This window comes from Ambystoma mexicanum, chromosome 2p, assembly GCF_040938575.1.
Source record: "Ambystoma mexicanum isolate Mex_15411 chromosome 2p, UKY_AmexF1_1, whole genome shotgun sequence".
NCBI lineage: Eukaryota > Metazoa > Chordata > Amphibia > Caudata > Ambystomatidae > Ambystoma > Ambystoma mexicanum.
This window is the reverse complement of record NC_090923.1, coordinates 86,149,194-86,168,668: the sequence shown is the minus strand read 5'-3', so window position 1 is coordinate 86,168,668 and position 19,475 is coordinate 86,149,194. Positions and strand designations below refer to the sequence as shown.

The 19,475-nt window shown below is 45.9% G+C and overlaps 1 protein-coding gene across 4 annotated transcripts in view; it reads right to left on the bottom strand.

The window, feature by feature from the left end:
* IMPDH2 (inosine monophosphate dehydrogenase 2) overlaps positions 1–19,475 on the bottom strand; it is a 603,389-nt gene that overhangs the window by 494,879 nt on the left and 89,035 nt on the right. For all 4 annotated transcript variants that reach the window (XM_069643304.1, XM_069643305.1, XM_069643307.1 and 1 more), the window contains 2 exons: positions 17,923–18,129; positions 17,016–17,103 (listed from right to left, as the gene is read on the bottom strand). In XM_069643304.1, coding sequence (XP_069499405.1) covers positions 17,016–17,103; positions 17,923–18,129 — 295 coding nt within the window. The remainder of the gene's footprint in view (positions 1–17,015; positions 17,104–17,922; positions 18,130–19,475) is intronic.

The following is a 19,475-nucleotide window of genomic DNA, read 5'->3' as shown; positions in this document are numbered from 1 at the left end:
GAAGTAAACCTATTACTATTAAATCTCTTGAAATTAGCCTTGCTGAAAGGTCGAAAACCTCTTTTTAGCCTTTGTGGGAATGAAGCAAGCTTTTGATAAAATAAATCGAAAACTCCTTTGGCAAAAATGGATAAAGTGGAATTTTCCGTCAGAATTATTGGATCCAATCAGAACCTTACATGAAGAAACTTCAGTGCAAATTCGTACTAATCGGCACGGCGATTTGACAAATTCAATCCCCACCTCCAAAGGAGTCAAACAAGGCTGCCCACTGGCCGCGCTGTTATTTAAGCCATCTACGACTTACCTGCTGAGCTAAAAGTAGTAAGATGCTTTCCTCCGAGAATAAACGGCCAAGCGGTAAACTGCATTATCTATGCAGATGACATTGTCCTAGCTGATCAAACAGCAATAGGTCTACAGCGCTTGCTGAACAAATTAAATATTTATCTAACAAAGAATAAGCTCGAAATCAACACAGCTAAAACTAAGATAATATCAATGACGAATTTGAATAGGCAAAAAAACAAGAATTTCAAATGGTATGTGGCAAATGAAGAACTCGAAATAACAACATCAATCCGATACCTCGGAGTCATTTTCAGCACTTCTATTCGCGAATGACCCTGGTATCAAGATCTGAGAAGTAGAATGTTAACATATGCTCTACAAGGACTAAAACTACATAACTAATATGGAAAATTCTCAATTCGTCCTCTGTTAACATTGTATTTGAACAAAGTAATACCTGACATCTCATTTGGGGCCGAGTGCGCGTGGAATCTTGACTTTAAAGTATGGGATATACTGGAAGGGTTGTTTTGGCGCAAAGCCTTAAGATTACCCCGATTTGTGCCAATGACAATGTTGCGTCACAAACTGGCAATCAACTCTCTATATAGTTTTACAATCTGGAAAGCCTGTGCACTGTTGCGCAAAATGAGAACATTCTGGCGAACCAGCCTATAAAATATTTAAAGAGAACAATTCTGAGTTAACTCCTCACATTATGAGCGACTGGGCACTGAAAGTAGACCAAATTATGGTGGCGGCAGACATTGACACAAATTCTTTGCAATACCACCCACAACTGGTTAAAAAACGTCTCCAACGGTGGGAGTGGATCTTGAATAGCGAAAAAAGAACTCGCTTTAAAAACACCCTACCACTAGGGTTGACAACAAATAGATTAAATGTACAACCAAAATATCTCTTAAAATGTCCCTCACGGCATCACCGAGACCAATTTTTGCAGCTCCCGCTAAATGCGCTCTAAACAAAAGAGATGAGATGGGTAAGAAAGGACCCGGATATACAAAACAACTTATGCAGACACTGTAAAAAAAGAGACGGAATCATTGCATCACTTGATTATAGGATGCGAGGCAATTTCACCTCAAAGGACTTTTTATTTGGGGTTTTGTTTCCCACTAAACGGCAATACTGAGGAATGGGGGTTGTGCGTGACTTCAGGTCAAAATATGAAAATAACTTGCGCGACAATCGACTTTCTGGATGTGATGCTAAAAGACTCTTAGACAGAACGCAAGCCTTGGATAAAGGCAATGTGGAAACATATGTTTTGTAGAGATGAATGTGAACAGATGGAGACTTGGTGATAAGTTTGTATAAACAAAAAAATCACAATAAAAAAAGAAAAAGAAACTTATTGCAAGGTTGTTTGAAGATCAAAGTCAGAGTAGTAGGCCTGTCGTACCTACTAATCCAGGAAATGTGGAAAATGATGAGGATGATGATGATTCTATTGAAGAGTTAGAGGAGTCTCAGGATGTGAGCCCCCTTTACCTCAACAGGCCCTTATAATACCTCAACCTTTAGCCACAGGGACCCTTACCAGGTCCAGTACTGAGTCCAGAATTTGTCTCTATTGAAAAAATTAGACTTGAGTTATTGTTTAAAAAAGATTACAAATCCAAGCTGAAGACAAACATGATCTCAAACTAAGGGAAATGGGATTACAACATGCTCTTGCATGCCTAAGGAAGCTGTGAGTGTGCATGAGGTGAAACTTGATATTTTGTATTGGTTGGGTGCTTTTGAATATAACTAGGGGATTCAGGGTTTCACAGGAAATCAGTTGATTACTGGGCTTTTGTCTAGGCTCCCCCAAGTTGCAACTGATGCTGTAATGGAGGTGGGGGAACTTGAAAGATTGGAGTATGAAAATGTGAAGCTAGCTTTGATAGCTACTTCTTCCCAGTACGTTAAGAGGTTTAGGACCCTCAAAAAGACTGATGGTACCCCTTGGGCTACCTGGGTGTGTGAATGTTTGAAACACTTAGATGGTTGGGTTAAGGGTTACAGAGAACTCTTTTGAAGGAATGAGATCTGTTTTTGTTGGAATCTATTTTTGATGCCTGCTCTCCTGAGCTGAGACAGCATTTGGCTGACTCTAAAGAGATTGATCCCAAGAAGCTAGCAAAAGCTGCTGACTTGTGGGTTGCCAATAGGGCTACTCACAAGGATTCTGGGGCCACTCAAAAAGGATGAGGGGAAGCAGCAAAGGAAAGATGACAAAGAATTCTAAAACCTCCCATCCAAAAGAGGGCCACAAACAGAAAAAGGGTAAGCCACATGGGAAACCAGGTCCGTCTAGTGAGGACTCTGATGCCCGACCAGATAGTGGTCAGCGGAGACCCATTTGTGAAGGCATTTGAAAGGTGTTGTGCTTGTGGGTCAACTGAGCATGTGAAGTGGGATCGTAGATGCAGGGGTAGACCTTCAGGGGTCCACACTGCCTCCTTGGCCTTCGTCCCTGAGGGAGAGGTACATGTGGCAAGTGGAAACTTTGGCGGAGGACCTCAGTTGAGTCTCTGCCACTGTTTCTTTATTGTCCCTGGGTCTGTGGGAGCAGCAGAATGTAGATGTGTACAACTCGATACCAGATAACACAGAATACTACTACAGGGACAGTGTACTTGCCATTGAAGACACTGGGGCCAGCATCGCAGTGGTGGATGAACGCTTCTTCAAACCTGGAGGACGTTGCTGGGCCACCCAGGGGCCCCACTAGGCTTGCTGGAGGCCATATCCAAATGGTTCCAATACTACCAGCTCCCATCCAGTGCAACATGACTGTAAGAATACCTGTTAGTGTACAAAGTGAGATACCTGGGAGAGCCCTGCTGGTGAGTGACTTTGAAACTCTGGAGTTGTATCAAGCACCCCCAAGCCTCCCAGTGAAAGGAAGCAGGAGCAGACAGGGAAGGCCAGAAAGCTCACTTTGAAACATCTCTTTCAGGAAAAAACACTGACTCCCTGTAAAACAGATTAACGCACAAAGCGCTCACATTAGCGCACAAATGCGTGTCGCTTTCTAGTCCTACTTATCTATTAGAGCTTATCAAGATGAAACCAAATTACAGAAGTCTGTTCCACTGTAGCTACAGTACTTGTTCAGCCAAGATCCAAACTAACCAAGTTCGGAGGCACCAAATTTGATTCTCAGGCCGCCATACTTTGGAATTTACTTCCGACGGCTATATGCCAAATTCAGAACTACTCTCTTTAATCTAAACTAAGAACATCCAGCCTTAATCTCAATTTAGAACGCTCTGCTTTATTCCCTTCCTCTTGCCTGTTCTTCTCTATGTTAGTGTGTCTTGTCTCTTGTTCTGTGTGCTGCCTGAGGTCTGCGGGCATGTGGCGCGTTATATAAATTTAAATAAATATAACACCCAGTCCACAGGAGAAGCCAACTTCTATTTCCAAGAAGGGGGAGGCAAAGGGTCTCGGGAAACAAGTAGAATGGCATGCTTGTGCATCTAACGGTGACATCTCCGAGAGGACAGTCCAGGGTCACAGCTGTGACTGCTCCACCAGCTGAGGTGGAGTGTGAGACACAACCAGGAGAAGTTGAGTACGCTGCTGAGGATTCAGAGCTGGAACGTGGATCCTGTTGAGATCTGGATCCTAGAGACCATCCTGAGCTGCAGTCTTTGCTGGCAGAGGGTGGCCCCTGTGGGGCAGACTTCAATAGAGGTCAAAGAGAGAATCCCTCTCTTGAGGGACTTTGCCAACAGGCAGCTTCCCAGCTGGAATGGCAGGAGCCAGGTGTAACGCTCACCTGATTCTCGCAGAGGCGCCGGTCTTGACTGGGCGACTACCGTATCTTCAAAGGTGATGTGTAGCACCCGGTTGGCTCTTTGGGCTGGACCTCTGTGCACTGTATGCCTGACGTGTAGAGTAAGATGTCTGCAGATAGAAAATATGGGGTTAATGAACTGGGGTTATTGGGGTGTCCCTATCTCTTTCCTCTTCTCCTCTCCTGTAGACCCCCAAAGGTTAACGCTCTCACCTTAGGTAAGTGAATGCCGAGCTCTCCATCTGCCTGGGGGCAGGGTGCTGTAACCAGTTTCTTCACTGGATAGGTAGCGCAGGCCTCTTGACTTCAGAGGACTGCTGTCCGTCGTTTACTGCACGAACGGTAAGTTTCGAGTCATTCAAATGTCTTTAAAGTCTTTAGTAATGATGTCTCTTGTTTTGCAGGGTTCCGGCGATGGCGGATGACGGGCTGAAGTGAGTTGAAGATGGAACCCGTGTGATGAATAGAAGCGCCTGGAAGCACGTAAGTAAGCGCTTGTTGCCTGCTTCACTATGCGCTCTAACTGTCTTTTTATTTTGCAGGTACGAGTTCGGAGCGGCTGCAGGGTGCCGGAATACCCACTGGATTAGATGTGGAAAGGAGTAATAGCACGTGAGTATTAAAGTTCCCCAATGTCTTTAAACGCACCTTGTTTTGTCTTTCAGATGCGGGATGCAGCGCCGAAGGCCTCCGGAGCGTGCGAAGAGTTGGTAAACTTTTGTCTTTCAGATGCCGGAATGCAGTGTGAAGACCTCCGGAGCGCACGAAGAGTAGGTAAGCCTTTGCCTTTCAGATGCCGGAATGCTAACCTGTTCTTTCTTGTCTTTATAGGTGTTGCTGAAGACTGGATTCAGGATGGTAAGCCTTTGCCTTTCAGATGCCGGAAAGCTAACCTGTTCTTTCTTGTCTTTATAGGTGTTGCTGAAGACTGGATTCAGGATGGTAAGCCTTTTTCCTTAGGCCCAGGACCGAATGCAGAAGACCCGATGAGCGTTCTGCTGCAGAGGTTGCAGAATAACGCAAAGCAAGATTCATCCACCGGGTGTGGTTTAAATAGCCTCCTGTAGTGCTTAGGTGTCTCCTTCCACAGCCACGCCCAAGTAAGAAAAGAGTTCCTGGTAAGAAAAGAGTTCCTGCCTTCCAGAAGAGTTCCGGTGTTCTGAATCTAGGGAGTGGCTCCAGCCCCACCCAACAGGAAAAGTAGTTCCAAACAGAAGAGGATCAGAGGCTCAACTGGCAGGCAAGTAAGCAGCATGGTCTGCTGAAGGTAAGTCCACCCAAGCATTATGAGCCCGGCGCTTCCAGCGCTGGGACTGGGCATATTTATGAGCCTGGTGCCACTGGCGCCAGGACTGGGTCCAAAAGGTCCCAATTGGGACTGGTTGGCACTCGGAACCTGGGTTATGGATCTGCTTCCAAGGGAGTTGGGAAAACCCTGACCTTTTGGAAGCAGAGATCATGACAGTACCCCCCCTCAAGACACCTCCCAAACCGGGCTTCTCCGGGGGTTTTGGCTTGTCAGGAAATGTTCGGTGAAATCTTTTGATTAGGCGAGGAGCGTGGACATATTCAGCAGGTTCCCAGGATCTCTCTTGGGGGCCGTAGCCTTTCCAGTCAATTAGGTAGAATAGTTTAGATTTGGAGATCTTGGAGTCCAGAATGCTTTTGACTTCAAACTCGAGTTCTCCATCCACTAGGATAGGTTTTGGAGATTTGGTTAGTCGGGTTTGAGGTTGCACGGGTTTTAATAGAGAGACGTGGAAGACCGGATGTATCTTCATGTGCGGGGGCAAGTCCAACTTGACCGCTACTGGGTTTACTATGGTAGTGATGGAATAGGGACCAAGGTATCTTGGGTTGAATGTGCGTGGCCCTTTTAGAGATAGATATTTGGTGGATAACCAGACTTGATCCCCTACTTGATAGTGAGGGGCTTCCTTCCGATGTTGATCTGCTCCTTTCTTGTATTGTTCTTTAGCCCTTTGAAGGTGAGAAACAGCTTCCTTAAAGGCTTGGGTGATTGTAGAATGCAGGTAGTCTACTGCTGGTGTTTCAAGATCTTGGAGGGGATCCAACTCCGAGGTTCGAGGGTGACTGCCGTACAAAAGACAAAACGGGGTTTTCCCAGTTCCCGAATGGACAGAGTTATTGTAGGCATACTCGGCTATCCAAAGGATATCTTTCCAAGTTTTTTCAGTTTGTTGCAGCATGCAGCGTAAATACTGTTCCAGAGTTTGATTGGTCCTCTCGGTTTGTCCGTCGGTCTGAGGGTGGTGACTGGTCGATAGTCTCACATCAATTTGAGCCGACCGACAGCAACTTCCCCAAAAATGAGAAATAAATTGACTACCTCGATCCGAAATTAGAACCGAAGGAAAACCGTGCAGTCGGACGATGTTTTCGAGAAATTCTCGGGCCAGAGTTGCTGCTGTTGGCAAGCCTTTGAGCGGAATGAAATGCGCCAATCTGGAGAATAAGTCCACGATTACTAGAATCGTATTGTATCCGGAGCATGGAGGTAGATCGGTGATGAAGTCCATAGAAAGCGTATGCCAAGGGCGAGGTGGGATGTCAATAGGGCGTAAGAAGCCTGCTGGTCTTTCCTTTTGACTCTTGTTTTGGGCGCATACTCCACAGGACATTATAAAGTCTCTGATATCTTTTTTCCAAGACGGCCACCAGAAGTAGCGCTTGATCTTTTCTGAGGTCTTGGCTATACCGGGATGACCTTCCATTAAAGAGTCGTGATAACAAGAGATTACTTTTTTCTGTAAATCTGTGCTGGGTAGGTATAATCGTTCTTGGAAATACAATAAGTTGTCCTTTACTGCAAAGTCCTTTCCCTGCAGATGCCAATTCTGTATGTCTGCTGGAGTTACAAGTTGCCTGGCTTTATCCTTAATTTCTCTATGGATTCTGTGGCGATTACACCCAGAATTCTTTGTTCGGGAATGATTGGTACAGGTTTAGGGTTGACCAAGTGTTCTTCCACTCCCATCCGAGAAAGGGCATCGGCTTTACCGTTCTTTGTACCAGGTTGATAGGTAATTATGAAGTCAAACTCGGCAAAGAATAATGCCCAACGGAGTTGTCTAGAGGATTGGGCTTTTGCGGTCTTCAAATATTGCAGGTTTCGGTGATCCGTAATCACAGTAACGGTGTGTCGGGCCCCCAGCAGATAATGCCGCCAAGCCTTAAAGGCAGACTTGATAGCCAGAAGTTCCTTGTCAGTAATCGTGTAATTGATTTCAGGAGGCGAGAATTTGCGGGACCAAAATGCCACGGGATGCAACCGATTGGTTACCGGGTCCTTTTGTGATAGAACCCCCCCCCCATGGCAAGGCTTGAAGCATCAGTTTCCACGATGTAGGGGAGTTCGGGGCGAGGGTGTTTTAAGATTGGTGCAGAGATAAATTTAGTCTTCAAATCCTGGAAAGCTTGTTCCGCCTCGGTAGACCATTCAAAACGTTTGTTTTTCTTTAACAAGGCAGTGATGGGCTGGACTATTCGAGAGAATTCGGGGATAAACCTGCGGTAAAAGTTAGCGAAGCCTAACATGCTTTGCACACCTTTTACGGAGGATGGTGATGGCCATTTGGGAACTGCATCGACCTTCTTTGAATCCATACGCACTCCGCCAGGTGATAATATGAATCCCAAGAATTCAACTTCAGTCACGTTGAAAACACATTTTTCCAACTTAGCGAAAAGTTTGTGTTGACGCAATCTTTCGAGGACCATTTTCACGTGTTTCCGATGTTCAGATTCCGATGAAGAATAAACGAGGATGTCGTCAATGTAAACAACAACACATACATCTATGAGCTCTCTGAGGACATCGTTCATAAAATATTGAAAGGCGGCCGGGGCATTGCAAAGTCCGAAGGGCATGACCTGATATTCAAATAGCCCATACTGCGGAAGGCCGTCTTCCATTCATCGCCCTCTTTTACTCGTACCAAGTGGTAAGCTCCTCTAAGATCCAGCTTTGTATATATGCATGCTTTTCTGACTTGGTCCAGGAGTTCAGGGATCAAAGGTAACGGATATCTATTCTTAACGGTGATCTGGTTCAGGGAGCGATAATCGATACAAGTTCTAAGGTCTCCTTCCTTTTTTGGAACGAAGAACAAAGCTGAAGAAGCAGGGGACTTGGAAGGACGAATAAACCCATTTGCCAGGTATTGATCCAGGTATTGTCGAAGGTGAAGGTTCTCAGGCTCGGTGAGGGCATAAATTCTACTACAAGGAGGAGTAGATCCAGGTATCAGGTCTATCTGGCAGTCATAAGACCTATGAGGAGGTAGAGAGTTGCCTGATCCTTCCGGAAAACATCTTGGTATTCTAGGTATTCGGGAGGTAACTGGGGAGTCTCTGAAGAAATTGCGGCCAGTGCAACACCAGGTGGAGGGTGACAAGTAGAGACACATTCTGGAAACTGGACCGTTCTTGCTCGCCAATCGATCAGAGGATTGTGTTTCTCTAACCAAGGTATTCCTAGAATAATCTGAAACTGAGGGGCCTTGATCACATCGAACACGATCTTCTCATGGTGTCCATCTTGACTTACTAGCGTCACCTCTTGAGTGGTATGCGTTACTGGCCCGGAGGCTATCTCCGTACCATCCACCGTAGTAATGACGTCCTTTACAGCCTTGGGACAAAGAGTTAGATTCATCCTCAAAACCATTTCATGATCCACATAATTGCCGATGGCACCGCTGTCGACGTAAGCTTCAATTGCATGTAATCGATCCGGATTATCAGGGCTAATGAGGACCATAGGTATCACGAAATGCGAGGTCACGGAACTGGTTTTCACGCTCGGCAAGAGGACCTCTATTCTTGTCGGGCGAGGTCGTTTCCCTGCTCAGAGTTTGTAACTTTGGTAACTGCAGCTCCTACTGCCTTCTTGGCAGGTTTCACCGGACAGTCTCGAAGAAAGTGCCCTGAGTTTCCGCAATATAGGCATAATTGCAACTGTTTCCTCCTTTCCCGCTCCCTTTGTGTTAGAGGACCTTTCAGACCCCCTATTTGCATGGGTTCCCAGGAGTCTACTCCTTTGGAAGGAGTTGGCGGTTTGGAAAATACTCGAGCATCAAACTTGGAACGATCGGCCTTCCTGTTCTGCAGCCTGTGATCTATTTGAACGACCAAGTCTATATAATCCGAACAGTCTTGTGGGGGATTCACTACTTGGGCTAAAACGTCTTTGAGCTCTCCACGTAGACCTCTATAAAACAGCGTAATCCTTTTGTCCTCAGGCCATTGAGTTTCCACTATTAGTCTATTGAAAGATGCAATATAAGCCAAAAGGTCTTGATTACCCTGTCGCAACGAAAGAAGCTCATTGTCCAAGGCCTGCCCCTGTGAATGTCTTGCGAACAGTTTTTCCATTCTAAGCTGAAAGGCTTGAAAATCATGGAGAACCGGATCATCTTCATTAACTAGAGGGATCGACCAGTCTGCCGCATTGCCACTAAGGTACGAAAGTACAAAAGCTACATTTGCTTGATCAGTTGGAAAGGCTGCTGGCCGGCATAAGAAGTGCAACCGGCACTGATTGATAAATACTGCAAACCTCTTTGGGTCACCAGAAAATCGTTCGGGCGGAGCCAGAGGTACATTCCCAGGTAGGTTGATCTGCACTGGATTCATAGAGGATGTTGAAGGAAGATTTGCCCCTGATGCGGGTAACGGGGTCTGTCCGGCTTGTGACTTTAGCACTTGTCTAGCAAGATTGTCTGTTCTCTCCTTGGAAATAATTAGTTCCCTTCTTAGAGCATTCGTTTCCTGACGAGCTGCATGCACTTCTGCCCTTAGTTCCCCAAGTAACCGGGCTAGAGGGTCAGTATCCGAGGTTTCCACAGCGCCTGGGCGAGAGTTTTGCGGTAGGCTTTGTGTTCTGTAACGCTCACCTGATTCTCGCAGAGGCGCCGGTCGTGACTGGGCGACTACCGTATCTTCAAAGGTGATGTGTAGCACCCGGTTGGCTCTTTGGGCTGGACCTCTGTGCACTGTATGCCTGACGTGTAGAGTAAGATGTCTGCAGATAGAAAATATGGGGTTAATGAACTGGGGTTATTGGGGTGTTCCTATCTCTTTCCTCTTCTCCTCTCCTGTAGACCCCCAAAGGTTAACGCTCTCACCTTAGGTAAGTGAATGCCGAGCTCTCCATCTGCCTCGGGGCAGGGTGCTGTAACCAGTTTCTTCACTGGATAGGTAGCGCAGGCCTCTTGACTTCAGAGGACTGCTGTCCGTCGTTTACTGCACGAACGGTAAGTTTCGAGTCATTCAAATGTCTTTAAAGTCTTTAGTAATGATGTCTCTTGTTTTGCAGGGTTCCGGCGATGGCGGATGACGGGCTGAAGTGAGTTGAAGATGGAACCCGTGTGATGAATAGAAGCGCCTGGAAGCACGTAAGTAAGCGCTTGTTGCCTGCTTCACTATGCGCTCTAACTGTCTTTTTATTTTGCAGGTACGAGTTCGGAGCGGCTGCAGGGTGCCGGAATACCCACTGGATTAGATGTGGAAAGGAGTAATGGCACGTGAATATTAAAGTTCCCCAATGTCTTTAAACGCACCTTGTTTTGTCTTTCAGATGCGGGATGAAGCGCCGAAGGCCTCCGGAGCGTGCGAAGAGTAGGTAAGCCTTTACCTTTCAGATGCCGGAATGCTAACCTGTTCTTTCTTGTCTTTATAGGTGTTGCTGAAGACTGGATTCAGGATGGTAAGCCTTTTTCCTTAGGCCCAGGACCGGATGCAGAAGACACGATGAGCGTTCTGCTGCAGAGGTTGCAGAATAACGCAAAGCAAGATTCATCCACCGGGTGTGGTTTAAATAGCCTCCTGTAGTGCTTAGATGTCTCCTTCCACAGCCAGGCCTAAGTAAGAAAAGAGTTCCTGGTAAGAAAAGAGTTCCTGCCTTCCAGAAGAGTTCCAGTGTTCTGAATCTAGGGAGTGGCTCCAGCCCCACCCAACAGGAAAAGTAGTTCCAAACAGAAGAGGATCAGAGGCTCAACTGGCAGGCAAGTAAGCAGCATGGTCTGCTGAAGGTAAGTCCACCCAAGCATTATGAGCCCGGCGCTTCCAGCGCTGGGACTGGGCATATTTATGAGCCTGGTGCCACTGGCGCCAGGACTGGGTCCAAAAGGTCCCAATTGGGACTGGTTGGCACTCGGAACCTGGGTTATGGATCTGCTTCCAAGGGGGTTGGGAAAACCCTGACCTTTTGGAAGCAGAGATCATGACACCAGGGAAGCACAGGTTATACTGGAAGGATGGCCTCCTCTACAGTGAGCCTACTGAGTCTGCCCCAGGAGACTACAGGAGATTTGTGGTGCCCCAGGAGGGGAGGCCTCAGTTCCTACAGTTAGCCCATGAGATTTCTTTGGCTGGTCACTGGGTTATAAAAGAAGACCAAGGAAAGGCTTTCTCTATGTTTCTACTGGCCTAAGTTGGGGTCTGATTTAGATGAATTCTGTAGGAACTGTCACACTTATCAGACATCTGGCAAGAGTGGAGTCAAGAATGTGGCTCCCTTGGTGCCCCAACCAGTGGTGCAAGTTCCTTTTGAGAGGATAGGAATCTACATTAGACCCTCCCACATCTTCAGGCAACCGATTTATATTGGTTATGGTAGACCATGCTACCAAGTATCCCGACGCTATACCTAGGACAACTGTTACTGCTCAGGCAGTTGCTAAGGGCCAACTTGGTATTTTCACCAGAGTGGTTTTCATAAGGAGGTTATCTTTGAAAGGGGATCCAATTATATGTCCCACTACATGCGGGCTATGTGGAAAAACTGGAGTGACCTACAAGTTCTCAACTGCCTACCATCCCCAGACGAATGGGTTGGTAGAGAGGTTTAATAGAACTATGAAGAGCATGATAGGTGCTTTAGAAGAACTCCTTAGAAGAAAGTGGGACCTTCTACTGCCATGCCTTCCCTTTGCTTATAGAGAAGTCCATCAAGAAGGGGTTAGATTTAGTCCCTTTGAACTTCTCTATGGTCATACAGTTGGAGGTCCATTGGCCCTAATCAAAGAAGGGTTGAGAGTGCTCCTTCCTACAAGCCAGTGAGAGTCACTGACTATGTGTTAGGTCTCCGAAGGAGAATGACACAAATGATGACAGAAGCTTCAGAAAACTTGAAAGCAGGTCAGGCTCTGGTAAAGCATTGGCATGACTAGAAGGCCAACATGGTTGAGTTTACTCAAGACCAGCTAGTTCTTGTTATGGTACTTACAAGGCAGAGGGCCTTGCAGGACAAATGGATTGGACCCTTCAAGGTTGTGGGAAAACTTGGAGGTCAATTATTTGGTGGACTTCAGCAATCCTAAGGAGGGCCCCAGGGTCTTTCACACCAACCGTCTAAAATCCTAGGTCTCAAGACCAGAAGTGGGAGCTTTGCTTCTAGCTTCAGCTCAAGAGGAGGTAGACAGTGAACCTCTACCTGATCTCAGGGGACAACCTTTAGATGAGAAAATAGAAGGCGTTAATCTCTTCTAATCTGACACTGGAACAGCAGGAGTGCAAGTTTCTTTTAAATCAGTTTGCCTGATAATAGCACAATTACCTCCCTGATGTTTTGGGGAGATGTATGGCTGGCTCCATCACGGGATTAACAATTGCTATCATGAAGCAACGGGAAATAGCATCTAGATTGCTAGATGAATGCAACAAGCTGGTTTACTGTGTAGCTGCACGAGATGGATCATAGAACTGAGGTGCTGCACAAAAGGGGCACGATTACCTCTTAGGTCTAGTGGCTATAGTACAAGTAGATGTGATAGTAACTCATGGCAAGATTGGAAGAGGTGATTTATTATGTAGAAAATTGCTGCAGTTTTCTTTTATCCATCTATTTGTCTACATTTCTTCCATCTTATTTTAAATGATTTTGTTTCATGTAATAAGTGCAAAAAGATTTGCGGGAGCACACCAATACAAAAAAATATATATTCTACAGAGTATATATATTCAAACATCAACTGCTACAGATTGGTGGTGGTGGAGATTCAATACTAAAACCAGACAACTGCCTGAAAAACAAACATGCCACAATTTGCTTGTGGAAAACAGATGACCAAATCAAAGCTGAACTTCGCCTTTCCATGATTAATCTGAGCAGAGCTGTTAAGACTGGTATCTGGTGAAGTGGCAGAGACTACCACAAAAAGCTGAGAGGCTTAACACAGCTATGCAGATGCAAAGAGAGAAACTCGCTGTAAAAGGGCCCGAGAAGTGTCAGAAGTAGTACCTGGTTGTGAGGCATGAGCACTGCCACGCTACAAAAAGGCAAGCACACTCCTGCGTTCGACCTAAGCATAGCAGAGTATAGACAGGCTGAGTAACTCAGTCATGTAGAGCTTTGCAGAACCAAAGAAAGCAAACTGGCATCAGTTGGAGCCGTTAAGCGATGAAAAGGTGGGCTAACTGCAGCAAGCCTTTGAAGTCGGCATAGAAGCCAAACTCAACATCTCCGGAAGCCCACGATCCACCAGAAGTAAGGACATGTGTGCAGACTGTTAAGCAAGATTGTATGCAGTGCCCTTTGGGAGACTACACCAACCTTGTCCTCCTGGCAATAGGTAACCCAACCTTTGGCAACAGTCTGTACTACACAGGTTGGTAATGTGGCTGAGCAGCCAGGCTCATCTCAAGAGGGTTAAATGTGAGCAGTAGGGTTTTTACACAGAGGTTCACAGTGACAAGTATTCAAATAAACTCTTACACTCAAAGTTTATTGATTAAACAATTATTAATGTATTTAACAGTCGGTTGAATAAGCCTTCTTCAGAAGGGAGCAATATACAACACAAAAACACTACAAAATACACTTAGTTTCTCTAAATCAGCAAGTACCCATTTGGGATGGCACACAGATGGTTCCTATACCCTGAAGTGACTTAAATAATTAGGACACTGTGGGCATTAATATATCACTGGTACATTTAGAGTAGAGCAATACAGAGTTTGATGTCAAAGAAAAGGGTTTGGGAATAAAACAAAGGTTACACAAATATTCTGAAGCAGGCAAGTACTTTTGAACCCCTTCTCCCCCCCATGCAAGGTAAATTAACCCTTTCCTGGAGGAAATGTAAAGCATAATGTCAGAGGTGAGAAGAGTGTCAGGGAGCGAGGCCAGCCACATTTAATTGCACAAAGTGTAGGTGAGCTGAAGAACTTCTTGCAATTAAGTAAAAGTCTCAATGTTTTAGAAGTCTTTTTTTCTACACAAAGAAAAAAAGAGAATCACTGTAGGGCTACAAGCTGTGAGGGGCAAAGCTGCAAGCAACTCTGCAAAAGCAACCTGGACAAGTCTCAACTGAGAACAAGTAAGGCTACACAACAAGAGGTAAGTCCTCTTAGTTTTACAGTACCTTTGGTTAGAAGAAATCTGTTCCAGCCGGCTTCTGTTCCTGTGTAGGTCTGCGGATCCTGTTCCTGGGCCTCAGTCGTGGGGACAAGAGGAAGGACGTCTGCGGACTCCTGCACTACAAATTGAAGGTCGGCAGCAATGGACAAACTTCAGATCAGCGGCACTTCACGGTTTCAGCTCCTCGCGGCTCTCGCAAATAGCAACACTACGGTTCTTGGACACCACTTTGGACTTTCCTCGCATCTGGGGTCCAGCACTCTGTTGAGGTGGCTCAGGCTTGGTCGGTCCTGCTTCCTGGGAGTCCGGAGTATCTTCCTGGAGCTCGGGTCCGACTTTAAAGGCACCCACTCGATTGTGGCAATCATCTCCCTGGCACTTCGGTACCTGCAGCAGCAATGGAAGTACAGCCAGCTCCGAGAGAATTTCCAGAAGAGCTCGTCTTGGGGTCAATTGGTCTCACCAACCCATGTCGTCCTTTGCAGGTCTCCTCTAGTCTAGACAAATTTGGAGCTTCAGCACAGCAGCAGGGCTTCACTGAGCAATCAAACGGTCCAGGAGTTGCCGCAGGCGTCTCTTCCAAGTTCTTCTTCGGATTCCTTCGTCCAGTGGTTAACTGTCTTCCAAGCAAAAAGCCTCACCTTTTATGTAGGTTTCTCCCATTCATTCACAGCCTAGCTGTCAATCACACAGCAGGGGGGGGCTGTCCTCCAGCCAATCACCCATGGGTGCATTCCTGTAACCAAGGAGAGTAAGCACAGGGAGTTACGGGTACCTCCCTCGCTTCCTGCCCTGCTAGACGCGCTGGAGTCAGAGGCAGGCTTCACTCGTGAATCCGGCCAAAGACAAAACTAAGAAAGGGACCAAACCTGGTTTGGCACGGAGAGTAAATCACAAGAAGGACCTTTCCAACAAGAAATGGCAAAAAAAGAATACCAGGGCCATTTTGACGATTGCAGCCCGAGGTAAAAACACACGGTAGGAAAAAGTAAACCACTGCCACCAGCCATTAATTGTAGAAAGAGTAACATAAAAATGTTACATGAGAAACTAGACAAAGGGGATACTAAGTAACCCCTCCAGCACCATATGGTAAGTGTGTGCTGGGTCTAGAAAGTTACTAAATGTAAATAAAGTCAATTTCACTTCACTGCTCTTGGAAACAGTTTTACCAAGAGAAGGTAAATCTAAGACTGCCCTGTGCCACTGCACTGAAGGTGCTGTGTGTCACAATGTAAAGTTGACGCTGATGGAGTTTGTCAGACTCCAAAGTCAAAAGAAACCAATCCAAATCATAGAAAAATACAGGAGAGTGGGGAAAAAGGTCTCCCTCTCTCCAGGTTAGAAATTAAAAGTCCTAAAGTCCAGCAAAAAGAGCTGGGGGTATGTATCCAAGGTAGAAGGGAATTAGAATTCTCCCTAACGCAGACCTTAACTCTGCCGGCACAGAAGGGCAAGGACCAGAAGATAGGCCTTCTCAGATTTACGCCCCCACACACTGCAACCTCCTCCGTCGACATCCCCCCTCGGCATGTACAGTTCAGGAGGCGGGGTTCCAATAACCCACCCTTTACATCCTACCCTACCCGAGGCTGGGTGATCTGCTCTCCACAGTTTCCTCCCATGGCTGCTTGTAGATCCCCTTGCTGCCAAATTGCCTGCCCTCCCACTCTCCATTTACCGCTACGCACAGACAAGAAGGAATGCGACAATTCCAAGAACCTGCATCAGTAGGCAGGCAGTGGATGGCGACAAGCGACCTGCTGCTTTCTGGGAACTCGAGTCATGCGCCCTTAGAAAATGCCATTTCTAGAAAAACACTATGAAACCACTGACACTGGATTGAAGACAGTAAAAATGCTAAGTGTGCAAAATCTATGCTAGAAAAAGAACGCTTGTGCTACACTGTGGCATGTGTACTAAAATTACCAAAGTGTCCACAAACCATTATGGGAAAGAACGCAAGAACCAACATGCTACATGTTGGGAGTAGAAATAATTCTGCCACTAAATTCACGAAAAGGACAGACTCTGAAGGAAGATACAGATATCCAGACAACTGATACTTTGCAACATATTTACAACGATTTTCCACAACAAACAAGACTTCTACAAGTGTCTTTTCTGAGAACACCAGGAATCTCACTGGCATCCATGTACAGTCCGGGGTGGTCTTTATAGTGAATTAAACTTTTATAAAATCCACACCTACAATATACACGAGAAACTTGCACTAATTTCACTTCTAGAAAAAGGAATTCCTATATACATGGTGCTTCAGAGGTTGACCTTTGGCTTAGATTCACATAAAAACCACTCAAGTGCAAAGAGATACATAGACCCATTGAAGCGTGAACTACACAATATTTTAAAATATATACAGCAAGGTGCCTTTTCCACAACAGGAGCTGGCAGACTAAGTGCTACTTAAAGACAGTGGCTCTTACTAGTTGGGTGAAACAGCCTGACTGCCCGCCCTCAATAGTAACCCAAGAATTAACAGGCCTTTATATTCAGTTAAAATACCTTTTTTACTTCTTTGTAGAATTTCATTGGCTTCTTTTAAGGTTACACCACCAGGCGCAACAACAAGATCTTCTCGTTTTGTCATAATCTAGTAGGAAGAAAGGATAAAGATTTTCATACACCAATCAAATATCCTGCAAGAAAATATAAATCAGAATGCTCATCCTGCCACCCTCCCGCACTGCCCATTCGGCTGGGGTCTCCCTCTGGAACAGCCTCCCTGCCACTCTAAAACTTGAGAACCATCTCCAGTTCCGGAAGCACCTCAAGACCTTCCTCTTTTCTTCTGCCTTTGCTCCCCCTCTCCCCTGCTGATCTGTTCTCTCTTGGCACTGTGCACCTGGCCACCCTCTGCCCTTCAGGCCCAGATACCTGCTCATCCTGAAACCCCCCGCACTGCCTCCGGGCCACCCCTTGCACTGGAGTCTGTATCTGTACCCATACAGCACCCCCCTTTTTCTTCCTGCACTTAGACCTACCCTGTCTGCTGCCTTGAACCTAGCACTTGCAAATTGCTGGCTGCATTACCACTGTTTATTGCCTTTATTGTCATTTATCTGTTTCTCCTCTGCTTCGCACTTTCCACTTCTCCCCCCTTCCATGCATTTTCCTCTCCACCCTCTCCGATCCACTTGCGCGTTCTCAATGTCACTGGGCCTAGTAAGATCGCTGTTTTGTTCTCCCTGTTCCCCGCCCTTGCCTTGTCGCGCTCTGAAACACTTGTGTACAAGCGCGATAGAAATGAAATATCAATCAAAAATCAATCAATGGCATTTAAACCTGGTCATAGATATTCCATGAACCCACAGAAAGATCACAAGGATGGAATGTGAGGTTTCCAGAGCAGCCAATAATCCAATATTGAACTACGAATATTTTCCCATGCTGCAAATTCCAGTCTACTAACCTCACTGAGGAGAAGGTCGCGCTCTTCTTCTTTCAGGAAATCAATGTCTCTGGAAGAGATTATTCCAACTAGTTTACTTCCCATCTTTCCATTATGCGTGATCGGAATACCACAAAATCCATGACGTGCCTTCGCTTCAAATACATCCCCAACTCGGTGCTTGGGACTGAGCACTACTGGGTCTGTGATGAATCCTTGCTCATATTTCTGAGGAAAAAAATGTTTTTTAAAAAATGGATTACTTGCAAGCAACAAAGGTATTCAAACATTCCTTGTCAGTGAAGTATAGCAGTTGGATGGAAAAAGGGAAATAAGAGGAAGCTGACAAACTGTACAAAGTCTGCTCACATTCTCCACAATTTAGACCATTTTGTGTCCAAAGGTAGCACTACTGGTAGGTAGCAAAAACACAGGAGACAAATCTTGCAGTTTCGTAAAGCAACAGTAGAGGAACACCACAGGGACGTTCGACATGCAATTTACTAGATTCCCAACCCACAGCTATAGGCTCTAGAGTCTCAAAAATGCACAGGTCACTCTTTACAGTATAGTTTACATGTAGGAAGGGCTAACAAAACGTTGCTGCAGCAACACCACCTTAAAAGGAATATCCCAGCTTGTCTGCATTATCCAGCTTTAGAGTTTACTAACCCACTGCAAAGGCAACCAAATTTGAAAACCAATGTAAAGTCCACAAAATTGAAAGATGCATGCCTCTGCTTAGGTACAAATGGAAGGTCAGGAATTCATGTCTTCATACATCATTACATTGATAATGTATGAAACAAAAAGGGAAATACCGTAGGGATGCAGAAAGGCAGGTAGTTAAAGATTTTCTACTGGCAATATAACTCATGTAGGTCAACTAGTGTGGAAATGGAATGGGGAAGAGATCAGAGCAGACAAGCTGAAAGTCGGCAGGGAAACGTTGACTTAATCATCTGTGACACTTGCCGGGTGAAATACTGAAATACTAATATAATCGCTCAACTCCAAAGAGATGGTTCGAGGAATTTTGACAATGTTAAAATAATCATGATTTTCTCTTTGTAGGACACTGTCTGATGGTACAGTCTAATGGGGATCGCAAACAATTGCCTTGGCCTTGCATATACACCCTGCGCCCCATGGTGGTAGCCAAGAATAGAGATTGGCAAATCCTACCGTCTGTTCTTACGTTTCTGGTGAGAGCCTTATGGCCATGGCCTTTTCCATCGGTCTCCACTGGATTGTCTACAGGTATACTACCCTTTCCCATGATCTTATCAATATTATTAAAGGCAGGGTTTGTGCCCACATACACGCTTTCCGGTTTGCCTCTCACATCCCATCTCTCCCCCATCTTTTCCCTCCTAGCTCTCCCTCTGTTCTCCCCCTACTTACTCGTTGTCACCAACTCTGCCCTTACTAGCTCTGCCTCTCCTTGACCTCTTACTGCCACCTGTCTCTCCCCCCTCTCCCGGTCCCAAGCGCTCACCTCAGACATCTGTGCGAAACCTGCTGTGGCAGGTTCAACTCAGCTGTTAATCCTCCTGAGGTCGATACCACTGTGG